This window comes from Aotus nancymaae, unplaced genomic scaffold (assembly GCF_030222135.1).
Source record: "Aotus nancymaae isolate 86718 unplaced genomic scaffold, 86718_ANA_hifiasm-v0.15.2.pri h1tg000058l, whole genome shotgun sequence".
Classification (NCBI taxonomy): domain Eukaryota; kingdom Metazoa; phylum Chordata; class Mammalia; order Primates; family Aotidae; genus Aotus; species Aotus nancymaae.
The window spans coordinates 19,302,716-19,317,676 of NW_026988472.1; the positions used below are offsets into that span (position 1 = coordinate 19,302,716).

The following is a 14,961-nucleotide window of genomic DNA, read 5'->3' on the forward strand; positions in this document are numbered from 1 at the left end:
GCACCACAGACTCCCGATGTTATTTTGTGGAAGGCGGACAATGATCAATTTACATTGACCCGGGGCTGGGCGAGCTTTTAGATGGTAATTGCCATATTGATTTGCATGCAAAAAGGAGACCTGCTAAAATTAAAGACCGGAAGCTAAATTAAACTAAATTTATTGTCTAGGTGCAAACCAGGGGAACTGTTGGGGGATGGGTTGAGTCAGGTCTGGGTGCCAGGGACGGAGCAGGTGAGAGCCCCTGGAGCCTCCGAAGGTCATAACTTTGGAAGCGATCTTTGCCCAGGTGATTTCATGTGGGGAGGAGGGAAGTGTTTAGGAAAAAAGTTATAAAAAGACAATTTTGCATTGAAGTCACTAGGATCTTTCAATGCTAATAGGAACTTAGAGGGGGAGGAGAGGTTTATAGGGTTATAGGGGTCTTTCTGCACCATTTCCGGCGTCCCCCCTCCATTTCTATTGTTCTGCCTGGCCAGGCGCTTGGAATCGTGCTAGAGACACCAAAAGTCTCTTGCATTTGAAGAGTTAAAAAAAAAATAAAAAGGCAGCCCGTCCACCCCCTTCCCGCCTTGCTCTCCTCCCGCTTCCCGGAGCGTTAGACCTGTCGGAGAGGGCGCACCGCGGGCAGGCCAGGACCGTTGGCGCTGTAGGGAGTTCCTCCCCGGACGCTGCGGTCCCAGGCTTGGCTGGACGGCGTTCGCTTCGGGAAGCCGCTCTCTCCAGGTGGCCAAAGTAGGCGGGGGTGGGATGGGGTTGAGGGAGGCGGCTGCCGCGGCCGCCGTCTAGCGTAGCCCCGGACTGGGTGGGGGTGATCGCCTCCCCGGAGGGGTTGGGAGGGCCCGCCCCGCCCCGCCCCGCCCCGCCCCGCCCCGAACTGGGTGGGGGCAGGGGAGGGCTTGAAACCCTGTCGGTTCGCCAAGGCCGGAAAGTTTAAAAAAGAGGAAGAACGCCCCTTGCAGAGGGCTGGACTGGAGCCCAGGGGCTGCCGACCTGCGGGGGCGTGCTCGGCTGGCTAGCGGGGTGAGCGCCCCGGCGCCGCCGTCTGCCCTCCGTCCCTCCCGCCGCCGAGGCCCCTGCATACCCGGTCGCACTGCGGAGCCATTTCGCACATCCGGAGCTTCAGCGTCTGGAGGAGTAACCAGTCCAGGGTCGGGAAGCCCGAGTGTCCGGTGCCCCGGCCCGTCCTCATCGAGCGGAGCCGGAGGTGGCTTTGGCAGGCTCTGCGGCAACGGGTGTAGGTAGTTCCCGGAGCATCTGAAAGCCTGGGGAAGGCCCGGAAATTGGGGTAGGGTTGGGGAGGGGATGTTGGGCCCTGAGGTTTGCCGCCAGGCGCTTCTGGAAAGAAAGGTTCGGGAAAGGACAAGATAGCCCATCCCCCAGCTTGCGCTTTTGTGGGGACTCTGGGTGGCCCAATAGGACATCTTGCTGGCCTCTTCCATCTTAATTTCCTCTTCCACACTACTTCGTTCCCTGGGGTTTTTCCTTTAAAACCCTAGGAAAGGTAGATGGAGGAGCTTCCTCCAAAGGGCTTTTGCTCTATCTAGATAATTTGATTTATTGCTTTATGTGGCAAAACTGGGGTGGCACGCCTAGCTCCTAGTACCAGTAGTCAGCACTTTTCCCAGAGACCTGAGAGGAGTCGACCTACCTACCCCTGACTATTCTGGGCTGCTGGAGGAAGAGAAAGGGGAGGCTTGTTGAGAACATTGGCCTTACACCAGGGTGTAACAGTGGAGAGCGATTTGGAGGATGTAGGGGGAGATGGTGAAAGACTGAGTGGACCTAGAGATGACTAGATATGGGAGAAACTGGGTTACAGGCTCACTGTAGACCAAGTAACATAGGTGTTAAACACTCCACCTCCTTGGGGTACACAAGGCCTAAGGAAGCTTTTAAAACTTACTCGAGGAGACAGTATGTGAAAAATCAGGATTTCAAATGGTGTAATTAGACCAATAATTGGCTCCTCTCCGCAACTCCAGGACTGAGTTTGACCGTGGCCCATTTTTTACTAGCTGTGTGACCTTGGGGGCAAGTTATTTATGGCCTCTGAGCCTCAGTAAGTTTCTTCATTTGTAAGACTGGGAATAATTATCCACCTTTAGGATCTAAATAGAATACTTGGCACATAGTAGGCCCCAAGGATTAATAATTGCTTTGAATGACTTGTCATGTTTCTATAGGTTGCTCCTCCATTCCCTGCTGCCCCTGAGACCGCCTGAGACTTGGCCAGGCCAGTGTCCTGGGACCCAAGGATGCAAATTCAAGCTCCCCTAGGAGGGTATTCTTCCAGGTCCATCTTCTGGGTTCCTCTTTCCGCCGTCCGTAGTTCGCATTCTGCCTTTTAAAGGATTCCATATGAAAAGACTTGCTCCCCTCCCCACCCCCCCCGCCACGTGGGATCATTATATGGTTAGGAACTGATTTCAGAACCGGTATCTAGGTGCCCTTTGGCAAGGTTTCCTGGCATTATTTGTGGGGGGAGGACCATGGGAGCCAGAGGGGCAAGACCTGGTTGGAAGAGGTGAGAGGGGGTGGCCTGGTGCAGAGGCCAGAGGTGCTGTGGTTTGTTTGATAGGGATTAAGTCCGGATGTTATGAGGGCTCAGTGTGGTTTTCAATAAAGTCTGCCAGGGATTGCTTCTTTTATATCGATATGTATTTTAAAAAATTACTAGCATGAGAAGAAAACCAGACCTGTATGGATCCAGGCCGGTAGTAAGCTACTGTGATCAGGTTTCCTACTCGACTCCCAGAGGGGAAGTCAGTGTTTGATTGAAGCTACACTTGGTTCTTGACTCTCAGGGGATGCCTGCTCTGAAACAGGAGCCCTCCCTCCCTTTCTCTCCTCCTCTCCCCCTCCTCCTCCCTTTTTTCCCTTCTTCCCCTAAAAGCCTTTGTGCTGAAAGAGCTTCAGTAGGCATGAATCCCTGGTCCCTCTCTAAAGAATGCCTTACAGCCTTTGCTGACATTGTTTTGTGAACAGTGGGTTTTACCAGGCCTGCGGTCCCCACCCCCGCCACCCCCCACCCCGATTTTAGCGCACGATTTTAAAGGTAATGTGTGGACAGGATGCGCCTAGCTGTGATGATTGCCTCGATGTGTAGCCTAGGCTGGAATCTGGAGACACCTTAACCTTTGCCCTAGGGGCCCTCGGAGGGGGTGAAGGTGGGGAGCTCGAGGACTGATTGTTTTCGAGGATCTGTTTGTTTTCTCCAGCCACTGAGGCTGAAGGTGGAGTTGGGCAAGTCTGAGTGTCTGTTCCAGCTTTGGGTCTGATTTAAAACTTGGTTTAATTGGAGAAACTCCTAGGCATTTAACAGTTCTGTACAAATGCAAACTTGAAATAGCTCGAGGCCTACGTCATTTAGGAAAGAATAAATGAAGTACAGAAATGTCCAAACTATGTAAATCCTAGAGTTGTCTGCCCTCCCATAAACACATGACAAGTGCCAAGGCATTTCCAGTCAAAACACCCGTGGAACCAGCAGCCTCCATCCTTTGTATTTATTATTTTATTAACAGCATTTTACACAGCATTTAACAAGCACAGCCTGCCCGCTTTGCACCAGGACTCTAAGCAGACGAAGGGGTGGAAAACGGATGGAGGTGGGGGAGGAGTGGTTGCTAGAAGAGACCAGCTAGAGAAATCTCATCAGATGGGTAGGGTAAGTAGCACAGGGGGTTTATTTCTACCGGCCAAAAGGAAGACAGACACAGTGCTTTGGAGGAAGAAATCCCCTCTCCCATTCCAGGAGGAACGTTGTACAGCTGTGATATGTCTGGTCTCAGCTTTGATTCCAGAGGGTAAAACAGGGTATGTTTCATGATACTCTGCCCATTGGTTATTGGTGATTTGCAAAGAATAAGTATTTGTCTGCTATCGTTATTCTATATCCTGCTGGAAAGTTTATAACGAAAAGTAATGCCTTTCTTAAGTCATAAAATGAGCCTTGTATGCTTATTTAATTAAAATCTATTTAAGGACCGATTAGGCGTGTAATTTGCGCTAATAATGACGATTATGGAAATGTTCAACTTAACCAAAAATCATAAAGGAGACATTTTGATCAGTGGGGCGACCAGTAAGTATTCAGTGAGTTGGGCAATTTCCGAAAGACAGGAGGAGGCATTCCGCTGAGGGCTGCAGAAAGCGCAGACCCGTCTGACCTCTGTGACATGGCATGGAGAGGGGCAGACAGGGATGTCCCGGCCCCAGCCCAACCAGACCCCACTTTGCTGAGCATGGAAACCAACCCTGCGAGTCTCCACAACCTTTATTCCCATGATGCTTCCCTGAGCTTCCAGAAGGAGTAAACTCTCGGAGAGGGCTGATGAGCCACACGGAAATCTCTGTGAAATGGCGGTGCTCTTTTGCTTTAACAAACAGCACTGACAAACGCATGCTTCCTTGGCTAGCCTTGGCTGGAGCCTGGAGGGGTGGGGGGAGAAGGGGTCCCTTGTTCCGGAGAAACCTGCCAGCTGCTGGGCTTGGTGCGAAGGCAGTGAAGGCAGACACAATGCTGCTGTTGTTGGTTTGATCTCTAACTGTGGATTGTTAGTCTGGCTTTAACTATGTGGTAAGGGGGGAATGTGAAGGCTGTTTACAGCGAGTGCAAATAATGTGACAGCTGTTGGCGCGCGAGCAGCGCTGCGCCTCCTCAGCACTTACACAAAGCGCGCACTATGCAGGCCCGTGGACGAGCTGCCGAGGTGGCGGCCACTTTCTGGCCAGCGCGTCCCTAGATGAGAGAAAGCTCCGAGGCACCCCCGCCCCTCATCTCCAACACACATCTTTATGACTTCCCAGGATTGCGGTGGGGTGCAGGATGGTTTGTGTGTTGTGGTTTAGGGAACTTGTGGTGAGGCAGAGGTGGCGGGAGAAAGCCCACGGGGCCGTGAGTGTCACCGTTCTGGAGGGGTTTGGCCAGGATCCGTCGAACTGGGTCCTCAGCTGTTTGTGACAGAGTTTTTAAGATTTGGGAAAATAACTTTCAGCCCTAAGTAAGCTTGTTGGAAAGAATGTGTTATTAACTGAAAGCTTTCTGGAAATTGCAGAGGCTCTGAAGGCCGTTGTTCCCCTCTGAAATGGCCCTGTTACTCAGACAAGTTAGAGACAGGCGGGTGCTGTGTTCTGAGCACTCGGCACTGTTTCCAACTTGGAAATACAAGTGTTCAGGTTCAGTACCCAAAGGGGGGTGCCTTTTGGGGGGAAGGGTGTCATACTGGCTTTCGATGACCTACATCCCTTAACCTTTACTCCCAAGCCTTCCCGTTTTCAAGAGCGTGTTTGCCTTCAACTGCGGGATGCAAAGGTGCTGTCCTGAAGCATGCCCACAGCACCACCTACTCTGACTTCATCAACTAGATGCCCACAGCCACAGGCTTTCTCTGAGTTCCTGGTACCCTGCCAGGCCCTGCAGAGAGGCGCCAGGGTGGGAGGGAGAGCAGTTGGTGGCGGCAGTCACCCACTAGGCCAGTCCTAGAGGTGCGTGGTTGGCCCAAGCAGGTAGACTTAGGGTGGCTAAGAATGTGGGCCTGCCTCTGGATTGTCCTGCGGCAAGCTGAGTGTGAAAATTCACCCTCTCCCCCAGAAATCCCAACGTTGAAGCCTTCCGAGCCCTGGCACCTGCCTGGTCCTCCCTGGGTTTTGGAAGATCATTTAGGGCTGACTTAATTCTATATTCTACCCTTCTGTGTGCAACTTTAGCCTCTGGGTGGACAGCCTACAGGATATCTGCAAATCTAGTTCATTCTCTTCTGCCCCCCCAGCAGCCCGCCTCCCCCAAGTCTCCTCTAAGTTTTAACATGGACTTCTACATCTAGTTGGGTTTCCGATGGGGAGCTGGGAGATGCTTCTGGAGTGAGACATGAACTTCGGTGCCAGTTCTATAAATTGGTCTCTTTTTATGACGTGTGCCATTTTCTGTAGGAATGTTGCTTGCAAAACGAGTTTCGCCTTGGAGGAAAGGCGGAAAGATAAACAAGCCTGCAACGCCAAAACACTGGCAGTCTTTCCCTCCTTCCAGCTCTCTTAAAGCAGCCGGGCTGTATTTCCAGGATTAGACTTGTGCATGTGAGGAGGGACTCGGGTTGGCTTTTTTTCCCCCCAAGCAAATGCAAATTAGAGAAAAATAATTTTCTTTCAACGATATGCAATGTATTAGTCACTTGTTATCGTGCTCCGAGGCAGGCCTCATTTGCGCGTCTGCCAGCTCGCTCACATCTGCTCGGCGCTGTTCGGGCCATTTTAACCTTGGCGGTGTCGTGTCTAGTCCCACGGATCAAGGAGGAGTAATTAAGCCCTGAACAGCTACAAAAATTTATGGGCCCCCATCTCTATCTCGGTTGTTCCATGGCTTTGTTTTGGGTGCTCTGAGTTCCACGACTGAGTAGCAGACACGGGATTCCTATTGTTCGTTGTAAAGAAAGTGGGTGCCCCTCTCCTTCTCTGACCCTCATTCCCAGCTTTTCTGGGACTCCCAGGCTCTGCACAGTCAGCGAGAGACTCGCTTGCAGATCGCAGGACCCCCCTGCATTTTACTCATCTTTTATACATTAAAAGTTGCTTTGTACTTCCTGTGTATACTAATGATAGCTGTTGTTATTAGCCTTATGGTATAGCTTGTTCCCTTTGGTGGTGGGGGGCGGCGGTGATGGTGTTCGTGGTTTACTCCTGCAAAGCCCTGGTGAAAACAAAAGTGCACTGACACAGCCTTTGGAGGCGTGGTGTGGAGCGTTTATTCTGGATTTGCCCCCAGGTTGTGTAGACTCCCAAGTGGGGGCCCAGTTCTGTAGGGACTAGACCATAGCGGGCAAGTGATTTCTTTTTCCGTGGAGTGGGGAGAGTAAAGAGGGATTCCTGGCTTTTGACTTGGGTTTCTGGTGCTAGGCCGCCTCCTGTGAAGGGACACCTGTTTGTAAATTTGCCCTCTCTTGAATACACACGTGGTTCCCTGACTCCCCATGTGGCAAAACCGTGAAGGAAAGTGAAAGGAACAAAAAGCTGGTGGGGTGGCCTAGACAGACCTTCCGGGTAGAAGGGCAAGTGTCCCCCGTTGGCCTGTGAGAGAGAGGTGGGGGCACCTGACCCCGAGCCTTGGGCTCTGTCTGGAGGAGGGGAGTGTAGCGGGCAACCCGGGTTCTCAGGGTCGGTCCCTGCAGATTTCCACCCCGGGCCCCAATCCCCGAGATTCGCACCCCTCCCCCGTTACCGTATGCGACTGTAGGCTCATATGTTTGTAAGGGGAGCATCCAGAGGAGCAGCGCTCTAGTCTGATTGGAAGGGAACCCAGCAGGATGGCGAGGAGGGGTTTGCAGTGCCCATTCCCCGGGTGGGCTCGGCGGCGTTTCCCGGGAGGTCTCTGATTCTGCCTGCGCCCACCCAAAGTTTCTTTTCGTCAGATTCGTTGATGGGGACAGAAGGTGCGATGGGGCCTCGGGAAGGGGCACCACGGAGAGCGCGCCAGGCCGCAGGGTCGGAGGGGCTGCCTAGGGTCGGGGACTGGGGAGGTCGGGCCGCCTCCGGGAAAGGCTGCTGGAGTTCCTGGAAGGCTCCGCGGGGGCGCGCCACGAGGGCGTGGGTGTGCGCGGTGGTGCGGCCCCGGGCGCTGGGACCTCCACGGAGGAACGGCGAGGAGGAGCGGGCGAGCCCTGAGCAGCACTGGGTGTGTGTGGTGGGAGAGAAAATCCCTTTGTTGCCAACCGCTCATGCTCCGGGCTGAAGCGCCTCAGCCCGAGGAGGGGGCGCCCCTCCCCCTTTCTTCGCCGGGGCCAAGTTCACTCCCAGCCAGGTGGCTCCCCGCTCATACCCCGGTGCCCCGGGAGGAGGCCGGGAAGGTTCTGGGTGCTCGAAGGGTCTGGGCCGGCGAGTTTCCCCTTCCCCCTCCCTCTTACTAATGCAAAACTTGGAGGTGTGGGCGGGGACGCCCCTGCCGGCTATGGCTACGGCTGTGGCTTGGAGTATGCCAAGAGGCAGCACCTGGGCCGGCTGGATCACTTCCCTTACCCCCAACTCTCTCGGTGGAGGGGGTCCGGAGGGGCTGTGACCCTGCCAGCGACTTCCCTCGACCACACCCCTGGAAGCCTGCGGTTTTGCCTCTCAGGGACCTGGGGGGCAACATTGGGGTCTCTTACTCTCCAGCAGACCTGGAGGACCCGCCCCACACTGCACATCCGGAAGAGCTTTTTCTTCTCATCTCCCACTCCCACACACCCCACCCCCACCTCTCACATCCTAAAATAGGAACTTCTTCACCCCTCCTTTCCTTGACACCAGGAGCACAGCGCTGCTGCTGTGACGCAGTCTGTGTTTGGAGCAACCCCAGGAAGGGCTGGCTGGTGGTGAGCTTTGGGCTTCTGTGAAATCTACACAATTCTGCTGAAGGTCACTCCTCCCTGCTCTGACCCTCTGTGTTGCTGCCTCAGCCTCCCCCGCAGGATGAGGTGGTACTGCCCCAAAGAAACTGGGTGATTCTGCGGCTTGTTACACAGTATGTTCAGTGGAGTCAGATGCTATTTAGTGGGGTTAAACGTGGCCAGCGCTAGCTATTGCCAGGCAAAACTCAAGTCCATAGTGCAGCTTAATCCTTTGGAAAACACAGTGCCAAATATTTACAGAGGGGACCAAGGTTGGAGAGGTTCAGCCACCTGCCCAGAGCCACGAGGTGGGTGAGGGTGGGAGCTGGGAGGCTGTGGTGACCATGTTCTTCACAGAGAACCAGCCGTGCAGTATCGAGACCCCTCCCCTGAACAGTCCTTGGCCCAGAGGACCCCAGCACACTGGCTGGGACCCCGGATGCCTGCCTTGCCACCTGAGCTGGAAGCCCTTGCGAGCCTGTCCAGTCCTTCTGGTCACTAACTGGAGAGCTGACCGTGGGGGCAAGGGGATCCTAGTGAGAGAGATTCTGGAGAAAAGACCCCGAGATGGGCCACCCTCAGTGCCTGTGTGGACAGCAGGGAGGCGTGAGCGGAGTTAGTTTGGTGGCCATGCTTTCCATATTGTCAGTGCCACTTGACAAGTGTAACGTGCAGACTTTAACTGATCAGCACCTCAAGGGTGGGGGCAGTGGAAAGTGGCCTAGTGCAGGTGGGGCCCCTGGAGATGGAAAGGGGCCAAGGCTTGGGACCTGTGGTCTCCCCTCACATCTTTTCACAGAGGGTGGCTGTGCCTCTACTCAGGGATGCCAAGGTTGGAGTGATGACTTCTGATCTTGGTCCCTTGACCCCCCTCTGCCAATCAGGCCCTTCTCCCCAGTGTCCAGGCCAAGCTCTGGTACTCTCATCAGCACCCTTGGCTGTAGAGTGAATGACTACTCAGAGTCTGTTGAGGCTGACCCAAGCTCTCCTCTTGTGTTCCATTTCCACAGTGCTAAGAGCTGGAGACCACACAGTATGCAGTGTGAGTGTCTGCTTCTTGCAAGTCAGGTCTCTCCACTTGCCCTGCGTGTTCCAGCAGGCAGCTACTCCAGTGCCCAGTCTGTTCTTTAGAAAGTACATCTGACCTCTTCTCACCCATCTTTCCTCCTCATCCCTGTCCAGCAACTTTGCCCACTTCTCTCCACTACTAGAAAAAGGGGTTAAAACCCAGATCCAAGGTGCAGCTTCGCAGCTCACAGTGGAACAGGTTGGTGCTTGTAAAGTGCTTTTCATGAGTGACTTCACACATCTTGGCACTTCTGGAAACATAGCCTGCATTTGGAAGAAGTGGGGGCTGGAGGTGGGCATTGAAAAAATAAAAGCAAGCAAGCTTCACCTATAGTTGCAAAGCACCCTGCAGTGCTGTTTGTCATTGAAATCAGATCATTTGCCTTCTCCACCATGTTCCGCTGCCAAGGGTCAGCAACATCAGTTCCGAAGCACTTGGTCTTAGAGGTGAAAAAGGCCCCAGTTATTTCAACAGCAGCTTCTAGAAGTAGGGTTCGATGTCCCTATACTCTGCCTCCCAGTCTCTTTCTGTTTCTTAACCCCAATGTCCTCTTTGTTGTACATCCAGAGAAAACCAGAGTGGGTGTGGGTAATGGTGACCCCTGTTCTTCAGCAGAGACTTGGTGTGAGCCATTTGGCCTTTGCGAAGGAGGCCTCTGCTTTTGTGGGTTTGGATTGCTCTTATTCATCACCCAGGAGGAGGCCCTCCTGCCAGCCAGGGCCGTTGCTCTTTGGCCCTTTCCACTCCTCTCCATCTTTGGCCAGGAACCTGAAGAGTTAAAAGTCTTTAGCTTGTTGCAATGAAATTATGGCTGGCAGTGGCGCCGCTGTTTGTTCAACAGACCTCCACTTTTAAACAGTTCACAAAAAGTTCATGGGGCAGCTAAAGATTATAAGTGTGTGTGTGTGTGCGTGTGTGCGTGTAATCTACAGCAGGATCCAACAATGCGTTCCCCCCTTTTGCTTTTATGTTCAGCCCCATCCTCCGCTTCCCTCCCAAAACACATACACACACACACACACACACACACACACAGATAACAGTGAACTGCTCTGCTGGCCTCAACCCTCCGTCTGACCCTGTGCATGTGAGAACACTTCGTTCTGATGGCTGGTGTCATTTATCTGTGCACCATTAATATTGAAAGCCTTGAAGGAGGAGCCCTGAAGAAGGGGAGATGCTTTGAAAGCACGCATAGGCCCAGGTGCCTCTAAACTGCAGTCACATTTCTGCTAAGTCCAGGTGGCCTTTGCTGAAGAAAGGCCCTTTGAAGGGAAGCAGCCACTGGCCTTTTCGGGCCTGGGCCTCGGTGGAATGATTCTGTTTCCCAGGAAAGTGCTGGGAGATCCCTTGCACAAAGTGTCTACTTAGGGGAGGTGAGTAGGAGGCAGCTTTTTAAAAGGGGAGGCCAGTTTTTAAGAACAGAGACAGCAGAACATCGAGGTTTATTAGGCACACGCTTCTTCCCTCATCCTTTCCTTGGGGATTTGATTGAGTGACCCTTTGGCTCATGATGTCATTTCTGCATTTCATCATGGCACAGTGAGGGGATGGCATGGTGCAGTCCCGCTGGTGCAGCCAGATGACCAGGACACACTGGCACCAGGCAATGGTGCTCCACCTTCTCTATTATGCTACCCAGAATGTCTTCCTTTTGTTAGAAGGGGCAGCGGGGTCGGAGAAGGGACACTGCCACTGTATTGAATGTGCCTTGTGGTCTGCCCAGCACTAGTGGTGGCCTTCCCCACTTGATTTGTGTATTGGGAAGATGGAAGAAAAGCCCATGAGCACCCACAGAACCTTCCCCAACAGCTGAGTCAGTCTTTTGGGGGGCACTGTGGCTAGCCCATTGGAAGAGCCGCTATCTGGAAACCCTTCCTAGAGAAATAGCCTTCCGGAACCCCAGCCAACGTGATGCCTCTGCAGATTTCTGCCTCTTTCTTGGGCCCTTTCCTTCTCTTCCAGCCTCATAGTTGAGCTCTAACTATACATGGTGTGTCGGTGCATGTGGATTTTGATTAACAGACGTTGTTCTATGGATGGGGGCCGATGGGGGATGCTGGTGGACAAAAGACCTAGTTAGGACAAAGAAATGCAGAAGTACAGACCGGCTTTGGGATTCCATCTCCCCTCCCCAGGTATCCCCCCAACCCCCACCCTCAATCACTCTCACAGAAGAGTCCCCGGACCTGGTGCCTCCGACCCAACCGACCTGGCAGTCTGCTCTGTGTGCTAAAGTGTAAAAGCAAGCATTTGCATATTTTTTCCTGCTAACAAAGGAAATGTGTCGACTTAGGGAACATTTGGGCTTTCGGAAACTGTGTGGGTGGGTGTGTGAGGGAGGAGAAAGAAAAGTTCCCCTGATGATCTGCATGCCAATTATTTCACACCCAGGTTTGGGTCCCATGGTAAAATGCCATGGCCAGTCCGGACAAGGGACACTGAGATGTGTTTGTGAGCAGGGAATTGCCGAGGGCCATCAGTCCCAGGCATTAAAGGCTCCCCTACTTATTAACCCAGCATTTAACAGCAGGATATGGGCTGAAGCGCAGTCAAAAGAAACGGCTCAACCTCCAAAGAGCAATTAAAATCCTGCACGAGGATAAATCACGCGCCGTGATAATCCTGTTAATAAAATGCAGCTTGTCCTGACCCTTCACTCATGCAGCAAACTAGAATGTGATGTGGGTGGGGGTGGTGGGCAGAGGAGGTAAGAGGGGGTAGGAGGTGGTCTGAGCTCCTCTGCCTTGGCAGCCTCCCCCTCCCGGGAGGTGGAAAATGGGTGGCTTCTGCTGGCTCCCCATGTGCCAGCGGCTCAGAGCCCATCAGCCAGGGCTGCTAAGACTTCTGTGCTCGCTAATGATTTCTCGTCCCCGGCGAGCAGGCGTCATTGAATTACTCAGCCGCCTCCCTCTGCAGCTCCCAGGCAAAACCACCCGGGTTAGGTGCTTAATCTAATCCAGGACTCTGGTGGGGCGGCTCACCAGCCCACCGACTCTTTTTCACTCAATCTGTAAGTTGCACACACGACAGCCTTGGAAATTCAGCCCTAGAAACGCATGTAGTTTGAGACCTGGACCTGCCACTCACCTCACTGTGGTGCCGTCCACCCTTCTTGCACCCTTTCGGCCCCAAAAAAGATGAGTTGTGTGCCTCCCAGTGATGCAGCATCCCTGAACCTATTGTCACAGCCTCCCCTTGGTGAATCAAGTCTTCTCTATCTTCTTTAACAAGTGGCAGGAATGAATGACCACTGTACACTTTCAGAGGCTGGGAAAGAGAGTGGGCAGGTGCCGTGGTGTGCCCTGGATGCGTTCTGTGCCTTGGATGAGGCCGCCTGTTCGAATTAAAGTTCTTCACCATCCCCAGCACCTCCTGCCAGGGAAGCTGCATGCCCCTCCGCCGTCCCTTCGAGTCAGGTGTCCTTGGCTCCCACACCACTGTAGACAGCAGGCACAGCCTGCCTTCCCAGTCTGCATCCTGTATGAATCACCTAGAAAGAGGTCTTCTCTAGCTCCCTGCTTGGCTCTTCTTTACTGAACCTCCTGGGATTTTTTTTTTTTTCCTCTCTTTTAAACAGACTAGACGCTTGAAGCAAAGCTGCCATCCCAGAAGACGACATGCTCTCAGCAACCCCCCTGTATGGGAACGTTCACAGCTGGATGAACAGTGAGAGGGTCCGCATGTGTGGGGCGAGCGAAGACAGGTGAATGCGCCCACCTGGGCCGGGCCTGAGGGGAGTCCTGGCCCCTTCCCCGCCCATGCCGAAGCCCCCCTCACCTTCTCACAGCCACCATGGGCCCAAAAGGGGTGGAGGAGACAGAGCTCCTGCCTAGTCGTCCGCCCTTGATTTACAGTTTTAACAGGCAACCTGGCTCAGCGAAGCATTGCCGCCCTTTAAAAGATTAGCCCCTAAAGTGGCCTTTCAGTGCACTTTCGTCCTTAATTTATTATTTCATATTTATGAAGGAGAATTAATCCCAGTCTATATGCTGCTTTAACTCTAAATGTCAGGAGTGTGGGCCCAGGTGGAGCAGCATTCGATGTGCTTTTAAAACAAATAGTTTGCTCAGTAATAAATGGGGAGAGAGCCACCCTCTTCCTTCATTGAAGCCCAGAATCTCTCATTGTCCTCTGCTGCCTGTTCCAGGAGGCCACTGGCTCCCGCTTTTGGTCGCCAGACAGCTCTGTTCTGCTTCCTAATCAGTAATTTTGGAGTGTGGGGTGGAAGCAGCTAAGCAGTAGATGATTGAAGCTGCTCTTCGGGGTAATGAGGAAACTTTTCCTCTGCCGCTTGTCAGCGATTTTTATCCTGGGGATTTGGAAGTTGGCACCAAGCACTTTCTTTATTGATGCTCTCTGATAACAAGTCCCAGGGCAGCCGCAGCAGCCTGGCACAGACGTGCAGCTCCCTCTTCAGCCTGGAACAGCTGACATTTGTATGATACTAGTGTGTATCCCCCTGTCATTTTGACAAAGGCAGTCAAATATGGCTTTTTTATCACCATGGAAACCAGTTTCGTAGGACATGGTCCCTAACTTTGTTTTGGGAAAAGTTTTGAAAGCCTTCCCTCCTGGGTAACATGGAAGTGGTTGATGAGGCGGCCAGCCCGTAGACTCTAGCCTTCCCACCCCCTTTGGTATTTGGCCGTGTTACCACTTCATGTCTACCCTCCAGGAGAGTTTATAAGGGTTGGCTGGGACAGCCGAGCTCAGATTGGCCTACTTGGCCTCTAGAGAAAAAGATCTCGAGGGAGAAGTGGTTGTGCTTGATTTCTGGCTTACCTACCTTGGGGACATTGTATTTGTGATTCATGTCCTCACACATGAAAGGCTTTGTGTTTCCTTTGTTTTTCCTGGTCAAGTTGATTCACCATTTGGGGGCAACTTTCAATCTGGACCATTGGCAGCGGGTGGGGGCGGAGGGTTGAGGACAGTTCTCAAAATCCGGTTAGTAGAGACGGATCTCTTCTGGGGAGATATATGAAAGATGGATTCAGTGAGAAATGCTTTCATAAAGTTGGTATGTCCTTTTAAATAGGAAAATCCTTGTAAATGATGGTGACGCTTCAAAAGCCAGACTGGAACTGAGGGAAGAGAATCCCTTGAACCACAACGTGGTAAGAGATCAGTGGCTTCTGTTGATGTAATATCTGCATATCAGTGATCTGTAATCAATCGTATTTATTTGCATGCCATTAGAGGGTGGGGGGTGGGTCGGGATGGCTGTTCAGAGTGGGGCTGAGTCGGAGGCCTGTGTAACAGGACAAGGCTCCCACCCAAGCTCTTCCTGTCTTGCCTTCCTGCCTTGCCACACATGTCCCTGTCCCCTAGTGACTGGTGGGATGTGTGCTGTCTTTTCTTCCACAAGCTGCATGCCACATCAGTGCTCCCAACTGGATAAATTTCCAGCTTCCAAGTAGCCCCTTAGGGTTTACCTTTCCAGTAAAATACGAAACACAGGACTGTCACTTCAGACACAAGGGAGAGGAAGTCAAAAGACACAACCACAGTTTGACCCATGGCCTCTTT

The 14,961-nt window shown here is 52.8% G+C and overlaps 1 protein-coding gene across 9 annotated transcripts in view; it reads left to right on the top strand.

The window, feature by feature from the left end:
• BCOR (BCL6 corepressor) overlaps positions 1 to 14,961 on the top strand; it is a 125,570-nt gene that overhangs the window by 86,599 nt on the left and 24,010 nt on the right. For 8 of the 9 annotated variants that reach the window (XM_012448127.2, XM_012448128.2, XM_012448123.2 and 5 more), the window contains exons 2-3: positions 13,010 to 13,135; positions 14,471 to 14,549. In XM_012448127.2, coding sequence (XP_012303550.1) covers positions 13,050 to 13,135; positions 14,471 to 14,549 — 165 coding nt within the window. In that variant the 5' untranslated portion in view covers positions 13,010 to 13,049. Of the gene's footprint in view, positions 1 to 1,169; positions 1,238 to 13,009; positions 13,136 to 14,470; positions 14,550 to 14,961 lie in introns of those variants that run through there. The other variant, XM_012448125.3, reaches the window with a different exon arrangement.